General features: G+C 34.8%; 1 protein-coding gene across 3 annotated transcripts in view; it reads left to right on the top strand.

Moving 5' to 3' along the window:
* Positions 1 to 360: 360 nt before the first annotated feature.
* LOC125678631 (uncharacterized) overlaps positions 361 to 23,195 on the top strand; it is a 40,674-nt gene continuing 17,839 nt past the window's right edge. The window contains exons 1-16 of one of the 3 annotated variants that reach the window (XM_056157508.1): positions 361 to 439; positions 2,231 to 2,463; positions 6,141 to 6,314; positions 6,611 to 6,710; positions 7,927 to 8,072; positions 8,488 to 8,535; positions 9,833 to 9,889; positions 10,534 to 10,647; positions 13,810 to 13,883; positions 13,998 to 14,149; positions 16,347 to 16,454; positions 17,437 to 17,540; positions 18,414 to 18,524; positions 19,685 to 19,898; positions 20,084 to 20,166; positions 21,496 to 21,559. In XM_056157508.1, coding sequence (XP_056013483.1) covers positions 2,395 to 2,463; positions 6,141 to 6,314; positions 6,611 to 6,710; positions 7,927 to 8,072; positions 8,488 to 8,535; positions 9,833 to 9,889; positions 10,534 to 10,647; positions 13,810 to 13,883; positions 13,998 to 14,149; positions 16,347 to 16,454; positions 17,437 to 17,540; positions 18,414 to 18,524; positions 19,685 to 19,898; positions 20,084 to 20,166; positions 21,496 to 21,559 — 1,618 coding nt within the window. In that variant the 5' untranslated portion in view covers positions 361 to 439; positions 2,231 to 2,394. Of the gene's footprint in view, positions 440 to 2,230; positions 2,464 to 6,140; positions 6,315 to 6,610; positions 6,711 to 7,926; positions 8,073 to 8,487; positions 8,536 to 8,613; positions 9,245 to 9,832; positions 9,890 to 10,533; positions 10,648 to 13,809; positions 13,884 to 13,997; positions 14,150 to 16,346; positions 16,455 to 17,436; positions 17,541 to 18,413; positions 18,525 to 19,684; positions 19,899 to 20,083; positions 20,167 to 21,495; positions 21,560 to 23,195 lie in introns of those variants that run through there. The other 2 variants (XM_056157509.1, XM_056157510.1) reach the window with 2 other exon arrangements.

Raw genomic sequence — 23,195 nt, 5'->3', positions numbered from 1 at the left:
AGCTTTTCTTTGGAATACCTAAATGTTTATATGATAAATTTTGTTTTTATAACATATGGTGTTAAATTTATCACTACGCGACAAAATATTGATTGATTGCCAATTCCCATAGTGACGTCACAAACATTTTCCATGTGCAGGAGATTCCATCATAATAGGGAAATCAGGTTATTACACACTGAACATTTTAATATTTTATAAAAATCTTAAGCATAATATGAATGTAAAAAGATAAATAAAATATTTACACTACAGTTTTATATCATATAGATCAAGCAGAAATAAAAATAATGCCAGCTAAATCTTAATGAATCATCCGAAACACTCCTTGCATAAATAGAAAATAATGGGTGAAAGGTCAACCACGTGTGTACACTGTTGACACGAAGAAGGCGCTAAAAATTATTCGTAAATGATGAGAGGCAAAGAAAGATAAGAGGTATAAGGATTTGTTTGGTAGCATGATATCTGTTGAGGAGAGCATTAAGTCGGGGAAGGAATCACAATTGTATTTGAAATCATCACATAATAAGATGATTGTTCTCTCAAATTATTCTTTTAAAATTGAAGTTATATTATATTTGAAGAGCTCTTTAATAATTTAATATTTATTGCATGCAATAATGCTATTGAAGATATTTTCAATCATTTGGGTACATGTTTACATATATTAATATTTATGGCATTTCATACACAAATAGAGTCCTTCAGTTTGAAGTAATGTATCACCCGCAGGCATATATATATATATATATATAGTTAAATTTCCTGAAGCTGTCTATTATAATTTTCAATAAGAGTTTGTAGATGAATATGATTAAGAACAAACCACAAACAAGGGGGAAGATCTATAGATCGAGATGTGGGTGGGGGTCTCAAAATGATGTTCCATCCAGAACAGCTAGAAGATTTTACCCAAGCTGTTGAAGTTGATTAGGGGCGAGATCAAAAGATCGATGTCGGATGAAAATCTAAATTGAAATAGTAAAAGGGAGGGGGGATAAAATCTCTTGTAAGTTTCTGTCATCCAGCATCAATTACACTTTAGTGGAAAAAGAAAAAGGATAGTAATATTACATTTTAATGAACATTTAATAGTTATAATGTAGACTCTCATTTGTGAATAAACAGTAGAAAAGGTATACAGAGTGTTATTTATAATCGTATGTTTTACTTGTTAATCGATTAGTTTCGATCAACATTCATTATATTTAGTTTTAAAGGGGGTGGGGGATCTTGGTGAAAACTATGTGAATTTAGTTTTTTGTCAGACATTGAACTTTATTTTTATCTCGCCCTTTTGGAAGTTGGCCTTTCCACTTCAGGAAACATGTTGGAGGGGGGGGGGGTGTAAGGAAAGATTGACCTTTCCTGGAGCTTGATCACATTCAGCAGATACTAGTCAGTAAATTTAAAGCCAATAGATCCATCGGATTCCTGCATAGCACAGGAAGCTCATGTCACCACTTTAAAGATCAGGCAGACTTTTAAAAACATACTAGCACCAGTCTGCCAGATTTGTTACTTGTGATTTACTTTTAAGCAGAAAGCTTATGTCAGTTTCTAAAAGCTAGATAGGGCACAATGGAAGAGCATCGAACCACGAATAGAGCATTTCTCCTTTACTAGTTTTTCTAAACAAAGTATAGTTCTATTCCTAATGCTGTAAATACAAACTTCTCACCTGTCACTCTCCAGAGTATATACACTAAACTCTTTGCTATGAGCATTTGGGAGCCTGAGGAGAGCTAGCTTTATGCATTGTCAATGGACAAGAGCTTTTGTGTGTAAGAACGAAAGGAATTTTGTTGTTGGTTTCTTCATGTTGTTTACGCAGAGCCAAGGAAAACTATTTCATAAAACTGTTTAAGCCGAAACTAAACTGTTAATAATTTTATTTCATGTTATTTAACATGTACATTTTACATAGAATGTCTTCTTTAATGTACAGGAATTCAGAGGCGCTTAAAACTTATAGACTGAACTATTTTAAATATGTCTGTATTTTTAAAAGTGCCTAGTAACATTAACATTGTATAATGTTCTGACGTCACAATCATGACTGTATTATGTTTAACGTTGCCCACATAACGTCACGAGGATGACGTCATAATGAAACTTGTTTACATTGTTTAAAAATCTACTGACGAGCCCACAGGGCGAAAGCGCTATAGATAAAAGTTTGAGTACTGGATTTTATTTTTTGACTTTATATATATATTTTTCCCAGTACAACCAGGTCTATATTATAAGGCTGAACAGCTTTACATAGTCTCAGAAAACTACAGTGCCCACATTCAGTATCAGAGTCACAAAGGATTTGTAAGCACCAGTAATATCAAGAATTGGGACTGGAAAAAGTGGTGAGGCGGGGATCAGTCTGAACAGGAAACGATGACGGTGAAGGGTCCATGGAAACTACCGGTGCTGAAACATCAGAGTGCCGACACTGCCAATCACCAAGTAATTATGTGTAGTAGTTATACCACTAGCTAGTAATGTCCTTTATTTAAGGCCAAGTAAAATTAATTAGTAGATTATCATTCAAACTTCACAAAAAAATGGGGCGGGTGGGAGGATTTTATTTTTTATTTTTCGCCATGGTATTCTTGACCTCGAAAATGCCTTCTCTCATTCAGAAAAGGCTTTATAAATCATAATTACATTTGTATTTGGGTTTCTAAAAGGCAAAGTGAAACAAAGTACGTTTACGATACCGGACCGGACATAAAAATATCCGGAAATCATAATTTTGAGAAATAAAAAAAAATCGGGGCGGGGCGATTTTCGAGGGGCGGGCGGGAATGATAATCTACTAATTAATTTTACTTGGCCTAAACAGGATAGTACAATTAGTTTAGAAATAGATTACATTGTGGTCCTGAAAACATATATACAAGTAGTATACTAGCAAGTAGAAAAGGACTTAGAAAACAAAGTTTTCGTTGCTGATAGTTGATGTATAGTGATATTTAACGGTAATTAATTCAGATACCCACATTCACCAGGTAATTCAAAATGTTGAGTAATTTTGACTAAACTGTAATAACATAAATAACAAATCGCAATCACAATTTTTTATGTCCCCATAATCAGAGATTCGGGGCATAAAAGATTTGGTCTGTTTGTCCGTTAACCTTGGCCATAACTTTTTAATGAATGGTTTATAAAGGGCTTAATCCTATCTCTTTCTTTTTTAAATTTTTGACCTCTTATGACCTTGGCCTTGGAGTGTGACCAGTGTTTCACAAATACATCTCGTTTCAAACTATGAAAATTTGAGTTTATAGAAATAAGAAATTCCAAAGAGTGCCTATTAAGTATTTGTACTGAAGATAAAAATGATATTAAAGAAAACAATATCATTTGCCAACACATGCCAGAATTGTAGAATGATATCGATTGAAACATAAATTTTAAGACAAAGTATATAATGTTGTGTGTAAAGTCATGTCATCTGATGTACAAAAGTCACAAACTACATCAAGTTGTGCATCTTGTATGTGATACAGCTAGGATTATGTGTAGTTGTACATCTTGTATGTAATACAGCTAGGATTGTGTGTAGTTGTACATCTTGTATGTAATACAGCTAGGATTGTGTGTAGTTGTACATCTTGTATGTAATACAGCTAGGATTGTGTGTAGTTGTGCATCTTGTATGTAATACAGCTAGGATTATGTGTAGTTGTACATCTTGTATGTAATATAGCAAGGATTATGTGTAGTTGTGTATCTTGTATGTAATATAGCTAGGATTAGGTGTAGTTGTGTATCTTGTATGTAATACAGCTAGGATTATGTGTAGTTGTACATCTTGTATGTAATATAGCTAGGATTATGTGTAGTTGTACATCTTGTATGTAATACAGCTAGGATTATGTGTAGTTGTGTATCTTGTATGTAATATAGCAAGGATTAGGTGTAGTTGTGTATCTTGTATGTAATACAGCTAGGATTATGTGTAGTTGTACATCTTGTATGTAATATAGCTAGGATTATGTGTAGTTGTGTATCTTGTATGTAATATAGCAAGGATTACGTATAGTTGTGTATCTTGTATGTAATATAGCTAGGATTATGTGTAGTTGTGCATCTTGTATGTAATACAGCTAGGATTATGTGTAGTTGTGTATCTTGTATGTAATATAGCTAGGATTATGTGTAGTTGTACATCTTGTATGTAATATAGCTAGGATTATGTGTAGTTGTACATCTTGTATGTAATACAGCTAGGATTATGTGTAGTTGTACATCTTGTATGTAATATAGCTAGATCACAGTGTCGGTCCTCAGTACACAGTCTCAGGGCATGAGTTGCAACAGTCAGATGCTGCACATTCATTTCATGAAAGTATTCATTATGTCTGAATTCAGAAAAAGTGCAAAATTCTGCCATGGTGTATGGTACAAATTTACATATAGTGGTGCTGCATTCATTAAATGGAAATATTTTAAGGTCTAAATTCAAAAAATAAAATAAAAATTTGCCATGGCATATGGTATAAATTGACATACATGAATTAAGTGAAGCCCTAAACAGACTGTTCAGTATTTTCCTGTTTGCTCCTGGCACCTCTGTCATGCAATTGTTGGGTGGACATTAACGATTAAAAAGTTATGTTGTATGGTTTTGTCACAGTTATCATGGTGGTTGTCAAATGCATATAGTTTTAGAATAGTTGATATAAGTTAGTCAGAGAACACTAGAGCAGGGTTAGAGTATTATTTTGTAATTCCACTGATCTTTGTCAAGAGACTCCGTACATTCCTATGATAAATGGGACTCGGGATGTTATCTATTTAAAATCCACATTGTGATTGAAATTTTCCTTCAACAATCGACAGGTATGTATTTGCTTTTGTCTCTTATCAGTGAACTAACTGGTAGTTTTACATTGTTTGATCATATATTTTACTAAAACTGATAAAACTCTCTAGACGGACAAAAAATCCATATATATACAGTGTAAGTTAAAAATAAATCTTTGATGCTTAGGGTGTACTACAAAGAAATGGAATGTAATTCAAATTAAAAACCATTCTTCTATATTTATCCATTACACAGCATTAACCATTACTGACATTAGAGATCTCTTGTAAATTACAAATGAGATAAGAAAATAATCTAGTATGTATTTCATTTGTTGAGAACAAATTGAAATATATTTTTCTTCTATGTATAAATTTGTCTTTTTATGCCCCCGGGATCGAAGATCCGGGGGCATATTGTTTTTGTCCTGTCTGTCATTCTGTAATTCTGTCTGAAACTTTAACCTTGCCTAACTTTTGAACAGTAAGTGATAGAGCTTTGATATTTCACATGAGTATTCCTTGTGACAAGACCTTTCTGTGGGTAGCATAATTTTTTACCTTGGACATGGAGTTTGACCTACAATGTACTTTTTGAAAACTTTAACCTTGCTAATAACTTTTGAACAGTAAGTGATAGAGCTTTGATATTTCACATTGGTATTTCTTGTGACAAGACCTTTCCGTAGGTACCAACATTTTTTGACCCTGTGACCTTGACCTTGGAGTTTGACCTACTTTTTGAAAACTTTAACCTTGCTAATAACTTTTGAACAGTAAGTGATAGAACTTTGATATTTCACATGAGCATTCCTTGTGACAAGACCTTTCCGTGGGTACCATCATTTTTGACCATGTGACCTTGACCTTGGAGTTTGACCTACTTTTTAAAAACTTTAACCTTGTTAATAACTTTTGAACAATAAGTGATAGAGCTTTGATATTTCACATGCGTATTCCTTGTGACAAGACCTTTCCGTTGGTGGAAAACCTTTTGACCTTGACATTTGACCTACTTTATAAAAAAAAAATTACATTGGTCATAACTTCCAAATGGTAATTATTAAAGCTTTCATATTGTACATGAGCATTTCTTGTGACAAGATCTTTCTACTGGTACCAAGATATTTGTCCTTGTTACCTTGGCCATCTTTGGAATTGGCCATTATCGGGGGCATTTGTGTTTCACAAACACATCTTGTTTTAAAATGTTATCGGATGGTCCATTTTTACTATAGATCTGACATTTTAAAAAAAATATCAGATGGTCCATTTTTAGTATAGATTAAACCTTTTTTAAAGACTTATCGGGTGGTCCATTTTTTCAGAAAAACCCTTGGGATGGATCCCCCACTGGTCTGTCAAAAGGCAGAAAAGAGCGCCTTTCGAAAATTGTCACAGAAAGGGGCCAGAAGATGGGGAACCAAGGCAAGCACGTCAGCCCTATTGGTACAGATTACGAGAGGAGGAAACAGTTTGTCGCCCCAGGAACAGACACGAAGGTGAATGAAGAAATCAACATTGTGAAGAAAAACTATAATATGTTGTGAGAGTGCTCCATGGTGTGCCAAAAATATGTAGACCAATCTCTGGCATACTCTGAATCAGATAAGATTATCAAAGTGTAATTTGCATAAAAATAATGCATTTACCAAATGCAGATTATGCAAAAGATATAATTGATATGTACAATAGCAGACATTTTAATTGTAAAACATAAAAAAATTGTGCCTGTATTATGATACCTGTTCTGTGTAATGCACATCTTTGAATTGACAAGAACTTTTTCATTGTTCAGGTTCCTGGAAAGGCCTTGAATGAGAAACGAACCAAAAAACTCCCTCGCATGAAAACTAAAGAAGAGATTTTGCAAGGAATAGCCACCCTTGGGAGATCAGGTAGGTACTGACCGGTCCAGACAGATATACATGTACGTATCTTAATCAAACTTCACAAGAAGAGACTTTAATTTCAAATAGACAAAGTGTACATATATACAGTTGCTAACAAAGTGCTTAGTTATTGACACTGAAGTGTTGGGAGTGGTTGATCCCAAACAAGAAGGGTTCCAGACCAGTGTCAACAGAGAAAGGAGGGTGCAATTCTGTGTCCCAAGTACATTTCATTTCCAAAAAAGTGCCCTCATCAAAGGTTTTCATTTCTCTTCAGAAAAGAGCTTTAGCAATGAGCATCAAATTGTTTTAGAACATAGAGTTTTACACTGAACACATAAAATAGTGGAATGTGGTGTCTAAATTTATAGACTGGTGTAGGCATTATCTCACCAACTTCGGTTATTGTAAGCAGCGAATGCCATTTGAACATCAACGTAAATCTTGGTTACAACATGTTTATCATGTACTTTTTTATCAGAGTAAAATTTGATTTTTTTATTGGATGGAAAAACAATCGGGGTCCATTTTTCGATGTTTAGCATTCGGAAAATGAAAGGCATGCACATCTTTGGAAATTTTGTAATAAGAAAAGTTTTAAATATAAAACTGTAAGCATGGTAGTCCAAAAAAAGATTTGAAATGAAACATGCCCATAGCAAGGGATATACGTTAGAAACATTTAATGGTGCTGCATCGTCAGATACCCATGGTCGCTTCGTTCCTCTCTCCAGCATGCTACTAAGATTGAATAGATTTTATAAGATAGGGAAACCAACATTCTACTTGCATGAACCAATTTGTATGTATTTGGGAATCTTATTTCAAAATCATATTGAATAACTAAACTTATTTAATCACTAATCTTACTTAATTACTATATTATAATTCTATTTTCCCCTCACTATTCATTGCAAGAGACGATATATAATAACGAGACTGCTTGTGTGTGAGTGTGTGTAACATTGAGCTTGTAGACAGTGACTACAGGCCTTATTTTTGGCTTGATTGATTTGATACTTCACATGTGACTTTGTTATTATAAGTAAGGATCTCTTGATTTTGGAGTCAAAGGTCAAGGTCACTACAGGACTTCATAGAAAAAGCTTGTTAAATCTAATACTAATCTTATTGCAAATGATAGCAATAAAAGTGATAAGGTCGTTTTGCAAGACGATGGTACACATGGACCTGGCTGATTTATTTTCATTTTCTCCTGTAGGTTCTGATACGTGGCCTGATTTAAAACTCCTCAGTAGAACCCCTGAGATGTGTCAGGTTATGGAGGACATTGAAGCTGAGAAAAACTCCCGTCAGCATGCTGAATTGATGGAGGACCTTGATTCTATCAAGGGCAGAGTTAAAGAGGTTAGTTTTTCGTACTTGTTTATTGCACCTCAAAGGACAGGTCACACGTGAGATGTATGTTACTATTGGATTTGTTTCAGGGTTAGGTTAACTTTGGTTTATATATGTAATTAACAGATTCCACGTTATCCCAGTACTTATCGAAATCGTAATGATGAATAAGATATAGGCAACGTGACAATGATGACAATGACCACAACAGCAATGTATAAGATACCATAGGCTGATTATAGACTATGTTTCATGTAGATATTTATACACATACAATTCATAATCATCTGTTCTAATTATAGACTCTGTGTTATGTAGTTATTTAATACGCGTACAGTTTATAATTATCTGTTCTAATTATACACTCTGTGTCATGTAGTTATTTAATACATGTACAGTTTATAATTATCTGTTCTAATTATAGGCTCTGTGTCATGTAGAGATGTATGATGTAGGAGAGGATTTAGATGAGGTAAGAAGCTTACAAAGATTGATAAAAAAAGGGGGGGGGACATAAGTCAAAGCTTGGACTTGAGGTATTCATTGTATAACAACAGGATAATGGACAATTTTGAAGGATTTAAATTAACATAAATGTTTATTGTTAAATAATGATGAAAGTGAAGTAGATGAAATTCACATGACTGGTAAATGTTTAGAAAATGACCTTTTTGCTCTTGAAACTTTTTTGAAGAGTAAACTGCCCTTTGTGAAAATAAGAAGAATCTAATTTTCTAAAAATGTGTGTGGTACATGTTTAATTTTATTTCATATTTTGATAAAGAGAAGTGTATGTAACTTTCTACTAAGAGATTTGTATGAAAATATGATTTCTTTAAAAAAATATTTTGATAAAATATGCTCTTCCAATAGTCTTCAATGTAAAATCCTAGGTGAAAAAAAAACAAGCAGTAAACAAAATTTTGAAAATTCCTATGGTGGATTATTTTTATTTGATGAACTCTTCAAAATGATACCATGATTACAAAAATCCCACCATCCATTTACTTGTTCTATATGAAATATGGTCGTTATACATTGAATACCTTAAGTCCGAGATTTTACAAACTTTGATTGCTCAAACAAAAGAAAACTCAAACTTAAGTTTGTGATGTTTTGAAGAAACTCAAGCCTGCTATTTTAAAATCTTCTTTCCCAGATGTTTGCTCCTGTGATATCTTGTAAATTGTTTTGTGTTTGTCAGTTCTCTATTTCTGTAACTGTATGATTTCAAAGTAAAGAACGTTTACTATGTATACGTCCAACTTAAGACGACATATTATGGTACAGCAATGTATGTACATCCGTCCATTTTAGGTTTTCTGTTTTTATTTTTATTTGTCTGTCTTTTTTGCAGGAGTTTTGGCCCTTTAATTAATTGATTGATTGTGCATTGTTTAATGTCCCTCTCGAGAATTCCCCTTTATTTGAAAAATTCAATGTTATGTGGAGGGTACATGGTTTGTCTAACTCCTTCGTCAGCTTTCAAATGAGGACCTTCTTATTTTACAGAATGTTTGTCTGGGTGTTGTAGATGTGCATGTGGCAAGGAGTTTGATTTTCTGCAATTTCTGAGGAAATTACAGATGTTTGAACATAGTCAGTTTAGAGGAATTATTACATAGAGAGTACATGATCTGTCCATCTCACAGTTCTGTGTATGAATGAATTTTAAAATTTCATGAACACAGGTCATGAGCTTTGGAAAATGTGATGCAATATACTCAGGTAACCATTAAGGTCCATGGGCCTCCTGTTTTTATTTTTAGGCCAACAAACTTCCACCAATAGATAGCATGGAAACTCTGAAGAAGAGAAGAGAAATGGTGAGTACCCAATGTAAACAGAGCGTCTACAGATGTTGTGTGTCATCAACCAAAATGACAAGTTTGATATGATCTCCGTTACAAGAGTAACATTGCTTCCGTTTCTTTCTGAATTTATAGTTCTTGCCATCCTAAAATAGATTTTATGGCTAGGTTATTATATTCCCTTTAAGTTTTTTTTTCCTCGCAAATTTGATCAACCAAGATATTAAGAAAAATTAAAACTCAACAAAACTGAGGCATTATTGCAGTATTCTGTAGGTGTGTTATTAAGAAAAATTAAAACTCAACAAAACTGAGGCATTATTGCAGTATTCTGTAGGTGTGTTATTAAGAAAAATTAAAACTCAACAAAACTGAGGCATTATTGCAGTATTCTGTAGGTGTGTTATTAAGAAAAATTAAAACTCAACAAAACTGAGGCATTATTGCAGTATTCTGTAGGTGTGTTATTAAGAAAAATTAAAACTCAACAAAACTGAGGCATTATTGCAGTATTCTGTAGGTGTGTTATTAAGAAAAATTAAAACTCAACAAAACTGAGACATTATTGCAGTATTCTGTAGGTGTGTTATTAAGAAAAATTAAAACTCAACAAAACTGAGGCATTATTGCAGTATTCTGTAGGTGTGTTTCCATTACAGGTGAACAAAGAAGGAGCTGAGCTAGAGGAGGGGGTGAAGACTTACATAGGAGGCTGTCAGGAACGACAAGACCTCCTAGTAGACGTTGACCACTGGCTATCCTCTATAGATCTGGTATTGTATCAATAATTACTGACCACTGGCTATCCTCTATAGATCTGGTATTGAATTCAATAATTACTGACCACTGGTTATCCTCTATAGATCTGGTATTATATCAATAATTACTGACCACTGGCTATCTCCTATAGATCTGGTATTGAATTCAATAATTAGTGACCACTGGCTATCCTCTATAGATCTGGTATTGAATTCAATAATTACTGACCACTGGCTATCCTCTATAGATCTGGTATTGAATTCAATAATTACTGACCACTGGCTATCCTCTATAGATCTGGTATTGAATTCAATAATTACTGACCACTGGCTATCCTCTATAGATCTGGTATTGAATTCAATAATTACTGACCACTGGCTATCTCCTATAGATCTGGTATTGAATTCAATAATTAGTGACCACTGGCTATCCTCTATAGATCTGGTATTGAATTCAATAATTACTGACCACTGGCTATCCTCTATAGATCTGGTATTGAATTCAATAATTACTGACCACTGGCTATCTCCTATAGATCTGGAATTTTTTCCATGTGGGGAGTCAGTGTTTCGTAAACACATCTTCTTTCAAGATGATAATTTTCTTCGTTATCCCCAACTACATGCTATATTCAAATTATTATGCTGAATGTTATTAAGCTGAAAACAAAGGACTTTAAGGCCAATCATGCATGCATAAAGAATAATGAACAATGAAAATGGCTGGAAAATTTATTGATATTTTATATGTAGATACTTCACAATAGCAATTGACAAACTTAATAGATACCAACAAAATTGAGGATTTCTGAACAGGGTTATAATGCACACTTGTGACATTATAGTGATAACATAAGGCCAATTGAACTTAATTAGTAGATTATCATCCGGGGTCACAATAAAATATGGGGTGGGTGGGAGGATTTTATTTTTATGCCCCCAAGATCGAAGATGGGGGGGGGTGGGGGGCATATTATTTTTGCCCTGTCTGTCATTCTGTAATTCTGTCTGAAACTTTAACCTTGCTAATAACTTTTGAACAGTAAGTGATAGAGCTTTGATATTTCACATGAGTATTTCTTGTGACAAGACCTTTCCCTGGGTACCAACATTTTTGACCCTGTGACCCTGACCGTGGAGTTTGACCTACTTTTTGAAAACTCTAACCTTGCTAATAACTTTTGAACAGTAAATGATAGAGCTTTGATATATCACATGAGTATTTCTTGTGACAAGAACTTTTTTGTGGGTACCAACATTTTTTACCCTGTGACCTAGGAGTTTGATCTACTTTTGGAAAATTTTAACCTTGCTAATAACTTTTGAACAGTAAGAGCTAGAGCTTTGATATTCCACATGAGTATTCCTTGTGACAAGACCTTTCAGTTGGTACTAAACCTTTTGACCTTGACATTTGACCTACTTTTTAAAAAATTGGCGTTGGTCATAACTTCTAAATGGTAAATATTAGAGCTTTCATTTTGTACATGAGCATTTCTTGTGACAAGATCTTTCTACTGGTACCAAGATATTTGTCCTTGTGACCTTGGCCATCTTCGGAATTGGCCATTATTGGGGGCATTTGTGTTTCACAAACACATCTTGTTCAATTTCTACTACCTACCCCCCCCCCCCCCCCCCCCCGAGAAAAAAATTAATGACAAAAGGCATCACACAAAGTGTTAATTAAGTTAACATTCAAAGAATCCTTGGTAGAAGATATAAAACCAACATTCTGTGACTTTAATCATTCACTCATGTCACCGGGAAGCAAGTTTGTTTGAAATTGTAATTTTTGCGAAAATAAAAAAAAAAATCGGGACGGGTCTTTTTTTTAAGGGGCAGGCGGGGATGATAATCTATCAATTGATTTTAATTGGCCTAAGTTATTGTTAGTCATTATACATATGTGTTAGAAGTCAGGTTTGTTATTGCAATACCCAAACTAAAGCTTTTCAAGTTGGTGCATCTTCACAATGTTGAGGTTTTGTGATTACGGACCCCCCACATGAACATCCTCACAATGTCGAGGTTTTGTGATTACGGACCCTCCACACAATGTCAAGGTTTTGTGATTACGGACCCTCCACACAATGTCAAGGTTTTGTGATTACGGACCCTCCACACAATGTCAAGGTTTTGTGATTACGGACCCTCCACACGAACATCCTCACAATGTCGAGGTTTTGTGATTACGGACCCTCCACACAAACATCCACACAATGTCGAGGTTTTGTGGTTACGGACCCTCCACACAAACATCCTCACAATGTCGAGGTTTTGTGATTACGGACCCTCCACACAAACATTCACACAATGTCGAGGTTTTGTGGTTACGGACCCTCCACACAAACATCCACACAATGTCGAGGTTTTGTGATTACGGACCCTCCACACAAACATCCACACATTGTCGAGGTTTTGTGGTTACGGACCCTCCACACAAACATCCACACAATATCGAGGTTTTGTGGTTACGGACCCTCCACACAAACATTCACACAATGTCGAGGTTTTGTGGTTACGGACCCTCCACACAATGTCGAGGTTTTGTGATTATGGACCCTCCACACAAACATCCACACAATGTCGAGGTTTTGTGATTACGGACCCTCCACACAAACATCCACACAATGTCGAGGTTTTGTGGTTACGGACCCTCCACACAAACATCCACACAATGTCGAGGTTTTGTGGTTACGGACCCTCCACACAAACATCCTCACAATGTCGAGGTTTTGTGATTACGGACCCTCCACACAAACATTCACACAATGTCGAGGTTTTGTGATTATGGACCCTCCACACAAACATCCACACAATGTCGAGGTTTTGTGATTACGGACCCTCCACACAAACATCCACACAATGTCGAGGTTTTGTGGTTACGGACCCTCCACACAAACATCCACACAATATCGAGGTTTTGTGGTTACGGACCCTCCACACAATGTCGAGGTTTTGTGATTACGGACCCTCCACACAAACTTGTACATAATCACTAAACCTTGACAATATATTGTGAGGATGAAGTTCGTGTTGAAAAATACAACAAAAAATCACTTCCAAACAGGGCATATACCGCCCCTTGTTCTTGAGCTCATTTAATGATTAATTCATGGTAGTTGTTTTTAAGGCATTATATAATGTTCAAGAGCTGTTTTTTTCTTGTATCAGACCAGTGATCTTCCAGCTGAGGCACACATTGATCAAGTGAGCAGACATTTCTGGGAAGTTCACCGTCATGTTATGTAAGTACCTCTCTTACTGATCTGAAAATTGACAACTGATGCATTTTCAAATGAAAATATAATACAGCAACCCTGCTTGATAAAAGTTTTCATGAAAATTGTTGCAAATTACAGGTTAGCTCTCAACAGATATGAAAGCTTGAGTGAAAAAGTCATGGAATTTGGGAGCAGTCTATTGACCACAACAAATGCCATGATACAGGAAAAGAAGGAGAATGCTAGAGATATGGCAGAGGGGGCAAAAAAGAAAATTAATGTTATTAATGGTAAACACAATATAGTAACAGTTGTTATTGATGGTAAATACAGTGTAGTCGTATTGATAAGGGAAGGCCTATCTCTGGGGGAAAAAAACCTTCAAGATATCCGAGGATTTGAGATTTTGAGGGTAAAATACTTCAAGAATAAGTGGCTGAGACTTCTGAATCACTTCAATATATCTATGGTATTCAAGTTATTGAAGTTCAACTGTATTTGAAAGCCTTCACTCCATCTTTCCATTTGGATAGCCATCCACTGTTTTTAGGTCACCAGAGTAAACTCAGGTGACCTATTGCATTTAGTTGTCGTCCGTCGTTGTGCGTTAACAAATGAACATTTTTAACTTCTTCTTGATAACTACTTTTCCAATTCTTTTCAAATTTGGTATGAAGCATCCTTGAGAAACATAAATTATAAATTTCAAGACTCCTGCACCCCTGGGGCCTATGGGGCGGGGCAAAAACTACCCAAAATTGACCATTTTTTAAAAATCTTCTGGACTGCACGTTTAAGAAAAATTAAATCATAATGATGTAGAGCAGGAAGGTTTCTACAAAAATTGTAAATTTCATGATCCCCAGGGTGGGGCCAAACTTAGTATATAGTGTTTATGTGTAAGTTTGCTGATACTGATAAAATCTATATGCATACTTAGGAATATAGCAGAAAAGGATGTACAAAAAAGGTGAATTTCACAACCCAGGGTTTTGATTCTAGGATGGGTCCAAATTAGTTATATCTTTTAATGTTTTAATGTTAATACACCTATTATATTATGTAAAGTCTTTCATAAGTGTATGCACGTTTGAGGGCAGTGAAGTTTTTAAGGACACATCTTGTTTTATACTGTTGCTGAACATTAGAATTTAGCTTAGATATTCAGAACAGGAAACCTTTTCTAGATTTCATAGCCCTTGGGAGTTGTGAAACTTTTTTCACTAGTACTCAGGTGACCGATAAGGCCTGTGGGCCTCTTGTCTAATACACCACAGCCAATGAGAGAGTAAATATTATATTGTATATCTAATACATCACAGCCAATGAGAGAGTAAATATTATATTGTATATCTAATACACCACAGCCAATGAGAGAGTAACTATTGTATATCTAATACACCACAGCCAATGAGAGAGTAACTATTGTTTATCTAATACACCACAGCCAATGAGAGAGTAACTATTGTATATCTAATACATCACAGCCAATGAGAGAGTAACTATTGTTTATCTAATACACCACAGCCAATGAGAGAGTAACTATTGTATATCTAATACATCACAGCCAATGAGAGAATAACTATATATTATATTGTTTATCTAATACACCACAGCCAATGAGAGAGTAACACTTTGTATACCCTATAGCAGGTTTTTTCCGCAGGGTGATAAATTTGGCTTATTTTAGCGGTTAGATGGCTTTCCGCCTACATTTCACTTGACGTGAAATATGCACCCAACTGCAATTTCAGTATTTGCAACAAGTGATAACTCTTCCTTGTGCACCAAAATTTATTCCACTAAAATCATTAGTATACCATTGAGCCAGCAAATCGCCTATTTTTAGACCTGTGGAAAAAACCCGCAATACGGTATCTAATACACCACAGCCAATGAGGAAGTAACGAATCTATTGTTTTGATCATTCATTACTGCTGACTTGTGTGTAAGAAAATGTTGGGGTCATCCGACTGATTTCAGTCTGCACCACCTATTTGATTTCCGTCTGCACCACCTATTTGATTTCCGTCTGCACCACCTATTTGATTTTGGTCTGCATGTATTTGATTTCCGTCTGCACCTATTTGATTTCCATCTGCATCACCTATTTGATTTCCGTTTGCACCACCTATTTGATTTCCGTCTGCACTACCTATTTGATGAGTACTGTTCTGACAGTTTCAGCCAATTCCAGAACAGCAATCTGAATTCCTCTCGTTTGGGGATTCCATTAATTAACTGCCAATCAAGTGCACCCTATGTCAACATGGAATTTTTAATGTCAATGATTTGAAGACTGTTCTAACTTTGGGCCAGAAATTGCCATATCACCATCATGGTTATTGATCTTTAGTCATGAATTATTTTCTTTCTATTTTGATTAATCCCAGTGTGAGCCATGCCCTTTGTGTTTTTGCTGATAACATCAAGATGCAGTAATTTTGTAACTGTTTTGACAGAAGAACTTTTAAATTGTTTCTACAGAGAGACAGCTCTTGGCTGACCAGAAGAAGTGGGACTCTGCTGTTAAAATGGTCATGAGTACGTTTGAGGAAGCCATGAAGTGGACGAAGAATGCAGCACATCAAAATCGTCAGTGTTCCCATTCCTCTATCAATGCAAATACAGCTTGATATATATAATGCATTACCATAATAAAGAAATTGTAAATTCTTAACAATGCAAATACATTTGTATCTTAAGCATTATCGTAATGAATAAACTGTAAAATCTCTATCTTATATCAAAATATAACAGTCTGCAATTTTATGCCCTTTAGATGGAGATTGTTGGCATGTTTGGCTGTCCAATGAAGGCCATGCCCCCTTCAAAGGGGAGATAATCACAAAAATAGGTTGGGGTCATTTTAAAATCTTCTTCTCAAGAACCACTGGGCCAGAAGAGCTGAAATTTACTTGAAAGCTTCTTGACATAGTGCAGATTCAAGTTTGTTAAAACCATGACCCCCGGGGGTAGGTTGGGGCACAATAGGGGATCAAAGTTTTACATGCGAATATATAGGGAAAACCTTTAAAAATTTTCTCCTTAAGAACCATTTGGCCATAGAAGTTTAAATTTACATGGAAGAAGATAGTGCAGATTCAAGTTTGTTAACATCACGGCCCTGAGGATAGGGTGGTGCCACAATAGGGGATCAAAGTTTTACATACAAATACTCAAGGAAAATCTATAAATATGGTTCAAGGTGATTCAGGTGAGCGATGTGGCCCATGGACCTCTTGTTGAAAATACATGAGGGTATAAACAGCAACATTTCATGCCAGCCTACTTTTCATACAGTGCTAACGTGCTTCATGATGTGTATGCTGGTGTATAGCGGTCGCAGTGCATGTCCTCATGTATCAGCAAAAAAATTATTTATGCCCTAAACAATTGTAGTATTTAGAGGATACACAGGAATCAACTTATCTGTCTGTGTCAGTCTGTTTGGTTAAAAAGCTTTAAAAGGACTGCTTTTAAATCAATTTGAATTCATTCTTCCATGCATATTTGTTTAAAGAATCAATGTATCTGAAAGTTGTTTTATAGATAATTTGTTGTGTTTTCTAAACAGTGTTCAAAAGGGGCCAGATGCAGTTTAGGGAGCTCTCCTATGGTATGAAAAAGCGTAATGCAGAACTGAAAATGAAAGGAAAAGCAGAGGAAGATGCTAAATTGGTACATTTTTCTTCCCAGGGTTCATTGTTAATGTCAAGGTTTTTTAATTGTTTAAAGAATGTGTTGATTTGATGAAAACTTGGGACATGATTTCATGTATACTGTCACACACATACTAACAATATAACATGTTGCAGTGTACCAAATTTCTGGGAACCTATGAAAAATATTTGTTGTAAGCATAATTCACTATAATTATGTTTATAGCAAATACATGTAATAATTCATGACAAATTTGCTATATAGCTTATAAATAACTTCAATAATAATAAGATGCCCCATGGATATTAAGTTTACGTTGAACAGTGAAATGGGATAAAAAAATTATTTTATTTTTATTCAATACTTTGTTGTCAATTTTACAGGATCATATAAAGGTTTTTCCAGAAATAAAACTTTGTTGCAGTAAACAGTTAAATGATTATGTGTGGTATTAGGCTCAATTTTATTCCTATACAGTATTGAACCATTGAACAGTCATTGATCATTGTATATATTCATTGCATTGTACCACTGAACAGTCATTGATACTTGTATGCATTGTATTATTATTATTTTCTCAGTTTATCTCAAAGTAAAGCCATGACAAAAACTGCCAAAACATTGTTGCTTTATTCTATCGAAATAATAAGATGCCCCATGGATATTAAGTTTACGTTGAACAGTGAAATGGGATAAAAAAATTATTTTATTTTTATTCAATACTTTGTTGTCAATTTTACAGGATCATATTAAGGTTTTTCCAGAAATAAAACTTTGTTGCAGTAAACAGTTAAATGATTATGTGTGGTATTAGGCTCACTCTGCAGATGATTATCAACAATTTGAAATAAAGCTTACTTCAGTTTGATGAATTTATTTGTTAATTAACAGAAATTGCAAAAAGCTAGAGCAGAGGTGGAAGAAAAGGCAAAAGAATTTGAGAATGTGAGGAAGAATTTCAGAAAATTAAATGCAGAACTGGAGGACAAGAAACAATTGCTGGTGAGGTTTGATGTCACCCTTGTTAAGTATTACTGTGGAATCACTGTAATTCGTGGGGGCCAATGTTCGTGGGTAAGCAAAATTTTGCTGGTTCGTGGGGACGTAATTTCGTGGGTAAGCGATACGATGTCATTAGGAGAGATAACTCTACTTGATTTAAAAACATGTTCTAGGACACATAAATTCGTGGGTAAGAGCTAGTGACCCACGAAATCCACGGACATCAATCCCCCACAAACAATGCTGATTCCACAGCACATTAAAGAAACTTTGCAGGTGCTTTATACATATACCCAGTGCTGCACACCAACCTCTGTTCACAAATTGATGTTAAGAAGATGCTGGCAATAAGTAATACTCTTGTTAGAGAGAGGCTACATTTCTGTGAACTTTATGTGCAGTCAAAAATGATTGGTTTCTGGTAGCTTAGATGGACTTATTCACGATTTTCCTCCAAATTTTGTTTTTCACTTTAAATAATCAAAATCTACAGTCTAATACGCTTAGAAGGTTTTACCAAAAAAATTAAAGTTATTCGTCGTGACAGAAGCTCATTATATAGTTTTTATTAATTGTTTTGAAAACAAAGATTGAGGTGTGTTATTGTTTATGGGGTTTTCAAAATAAATGGATATTGCTCCAAGTTTATTATATATAGATCACATCTGAAGTATACTTTTGGTAAAATGTGTCATTTAAAAGTTAAAATTTGTGATTTTACAAAATGAAAATGCTATGAATTACAAAATTAACGTTTCACTGGTTTGTTTGTTTACTTAAAAAACCCAATTCTTTGTTTACATAACACAGAATCAAAGCTAAAATATTGCTCTTATCCTTGCATTCAGACGGTCCAAATTTTGGTTGTCAACATTAAATGAGTTATATTTTTAATTTTTGATATAAAAAATGAAAAACGTTTCTTTCAAAAAACGTGAACCAGTCCCTTTAATTTCCACCAAGAACTAGCGGTGTTAGTGCAGCGGATATTTCTTGCATACAGATGGATTTTAGTAATAGATTGAATTTGCTGTCTCAGTGCACAATAATTTGATATTAGCAAATACTTTTTCAGTTTTAAGGCACTTGCATTAATTTAATATGTATCACACTCAATGAACATTTCAAACTGTTACATTCATCCATCTTGGATTTTGCAGACTATGACAATGGAGAATAATACCAACCTATCACAGAAGTGTCAGAAACAAGGAGTTCAAATTAAAGAGTTACAGAAAGTTATGGCTACACAATCTGAGACAATAGAGAGGGGCAAATCTGCCTCCCACCCTCCTCACCTGCTCCAGGCTTCCCCGCCAGGGTCCTCACCCTCCTCTCCCCGTTCCTCGTCACCGCCTCATTCAGCACGACAAGGTAACTCGGTGTGGTACCAGGATCTGTGGGAGGTTGTACATTAATTGTGAATTAGGTTTAACCAATCCAGTACGACAAACAATACACAATTTCAGTGTTACCCAATAGTTATTTCCCTTTGTTGAACTCTTGTGTGAGGTGAGAAGGAAAAGAATGATCTGTAAAATTTTGCCTATTTTTCACAGGAATGGAAGAAACTGTAACTGAATCATCAGCTCATGTGAAACTAGATCAAACAGAGAAGGAACTCGAAGAAAAGGTGTCTATTGTAAGTACAGGTAGATAAAGCAGGGAAAGAGCTCGAAGAAAAGGTGTCTATTGTAAGTACAGGTAGATAAAGCAGGGAAAGAGCTCGAAGAAAAGGTGTCTATTGTAAGTACAGGTAGATAAAGCAGAGAAAGAGCTCGAAGAAAAGGTGTCTATTGTAAGTACAGGTAGATAAAGCAGAGAAAGAACTCAAAGTAAAGGTATCTCTGTTGTAAGTGCAGGTAAAGCAGAGAAAGAGCTGAAAGAAAAGGTGTTTATTGTAAGTACAGGTAGGTAAAGCAGAGAAAGAACTCAAAGAAAAGTTGTCTATTGTAAATACAGGTAGATAAAGCAGAGAAAGAGCTGAAAGAAAAGGTGTCTATTGTAAGTACAGGTAGATAAAGCAGAGAAAGGGCTCAAAGAAAAGGTGTCTCTTGTAAGTACAGGTAGATAAAGCAGAGAAAGAGCTCAAAGAAAAGGTGTCTCTTGTAAGTACAGGTAGGTAAAGCAGAGAAAGAGCTCAAAGAAAAGGTATCTATTGTAAGTACAGGTAGGTAAAGCAGAGAAAGACCTCAAAGAAAAGGTGTCTCTTGTAAGTACAGGTAGATAAAGCAGAGAAAGAGCTCAAAGAAAAGGTGTCTCTTGTAAATACCTGTAGATTAAGAAGAGAAAGCTTACTATAATGTACATAAGTCAGGCTAAATTTGAGAATATATGTATAAACATCAATTTGTGTCTTACCTTCATACACACACATATAAATTGAGGTTTTTTAAAGGTTTTGTAAGGGGCTGAAATAAGGCCCCATTCCCAATTCCCCTAGGGCAAGGTTGGGGCTGAAATAGGGATTCAAAGTCTTGCCTGAGAATATGTAGGGAATTTTTAAAGAGTAGCAGGCCACACTATATTATATGAATATGCAAACATTTTCAATTTGTGTTGATAAAAGTGTGATTCTTTTCAAGGCATGGGCCCTGGATATAGGGTGTGGCTACAATTAGGGATCAGATGTATGAATATAGTGGAAAAAAATCTCTAGAAAATCTATTAAGTTAATATTATTGATAGAGAAGCACCCTACATTGTGTGGACTCAAATTCAATTATGACCTAGCAGGGGTAGGATGGGGTCAAAATTTGATGTCAAAATATTTTGTGGGAATGAAGAAGTTAAAAAATCTTTTTTAAAAACTTCTGAAGAATAACAGGGCCAAATTGACTCAGGTGAGTGTTGTGGGGTATGGGCCTTTTGTTTCATTTAACATGTGCCGTTTTCCTACTGTAAAAGGCAGAAAAACTCGAATGTCCTACATGTTCAATGTATAGCATACAGAGCTGGTTATATTTTACAGGCCACACTTCGTAAGATGAAGAGCGAAATCCGAAGCCTTGAAGGTTTACTAAGCAAAGAAAAAGGTATATGTAACTATATGGTGACAAAACATATATTGTTTTAGTCTATTGTGACCTTGAACTAGTGTTTGGTTCATAATTATACTTGTGTTTCACTTAAAGTAGCATAATTAAGTCTCATTATTCAGATTATCTACATTAATTTGTTTTGTTAGTAATAAACCTTTTTAACAATCAAAGGACATTAGAAGGTCATACTGGACAGATTATTTATAACCAAAACAAGCAGTCTATACCACGCTCATAAGGCCAAGGTCAGATCATGGGTAAAAACTATAAAGTTATAAACATTTCTGAGAGATAATTTCATAATGGAGGAATATTATAACTTCTTGATAAGCACAAAGGCTGATATTATGAGACAGTATATTATGACCGTGAGTTAACATCAAATAGACAAATCAAGGTTACTAGTAGATGTGTTACAAATATTTGTTTTATAGTCATGACTTTATAATGGAGATACTTTTGAAGTTCATATTTAACACATAGGTTGCTCATGACGAGACTGTCTATTGTGACCTTAAACTCACAGCCAATATCAAGGTCACTGATAAAACAAAAGTTACAAATCATTTTCCAGGACATAAGTTTTTAATGCAAAAACATTATAAAGAAGAATTGAATGTCAATTTCGATTTCAAACCTATCAAAATTTGCATTTCAAAAACTGAAGCCAGTTGTTTCTTGGAGTTTGAAAGATCCACTCATTCACCATCAACATGCAATTCATCTAATGTAAGGGTTTTGTCATGTAAATTCGGGTAACCAAAAAAGCCCACAGGCCCCTTATATCAAATGTTCTTCATAGTAACACTATTACCAATGATGCTGGTATTTGATTAATGTGCAGTTTTCATGATATTTACATCTCCAATGTGTTTGCCTTTGATTATATTTTACCAAATTGTAATGATGGCCATTCATGAATATTCAGCAGTTGTGAACAATATGCATATGAATCTTGATAAAAATAATACTTTTACCGTATATTCTCGCCTATAAGTCGGATTTTTTGGAGTTAAATTTTGGTCCAAAACTCTATGTCCGACTTATACATGTAGGAGTGTCCTAAGAAGATTAGTATTTTTCTAGACGGCGTAATGTATAGCCTAGTATTTTTTTAACAACAAAAACATAGGCAAAATAAACAAAAATAGTAATTCTTTAATTTGTTGAGAATGAAAAGTGAAATATCGACGTCATATCCCACAATCACACAAATGAGTCTTGATATGAAATTGATTTGTGTACAAAAAATATCAAATGTCGGCGCATTTCTCAAAATATTATTTGAAACACAGGTAAAAACATTAGAGCATCGATTTGAAATTGTCAACCGATTCTTGAAAAAAGTAAGATATCGACTTTATAAATGGGTCATTGCCAATTCCCTCCAAAGTAACCGAAAACTATGCAACTGACTTATAGGCTAACCGACTTATAGGCGAGTATATACGGTTTCATTGCCTTGGGATTCTGACAAAAAGGAAAGTAAAATGTGAATACATGTACATACGAAATAAACTTCATTTCGAAAATACATTATTATATGAGGGAATAAACTGCAACGCTTCACGGCAGCATACTTTTCATGAACATATGCCAGCATGAAGTGTCGCAGTTCATTTCATGCCCT

This window comes from Ostrea edulis, chromosome 2, assembly GCF_947568905.1.
Source record: "Ostrea edulis chromosome 2, xbOstEdul1.1, whole genome shotgun sequence".
Classification (NCBI taxonomy): Eukaryota; Metazoa; Mollusca; class Bivalvia; order Ostreida; family Ostreidae; genus Ostrea; species Ostrea edulis.
This window is presented reverse-complemented; position numbering and strand designations above follow the sequence as displayed.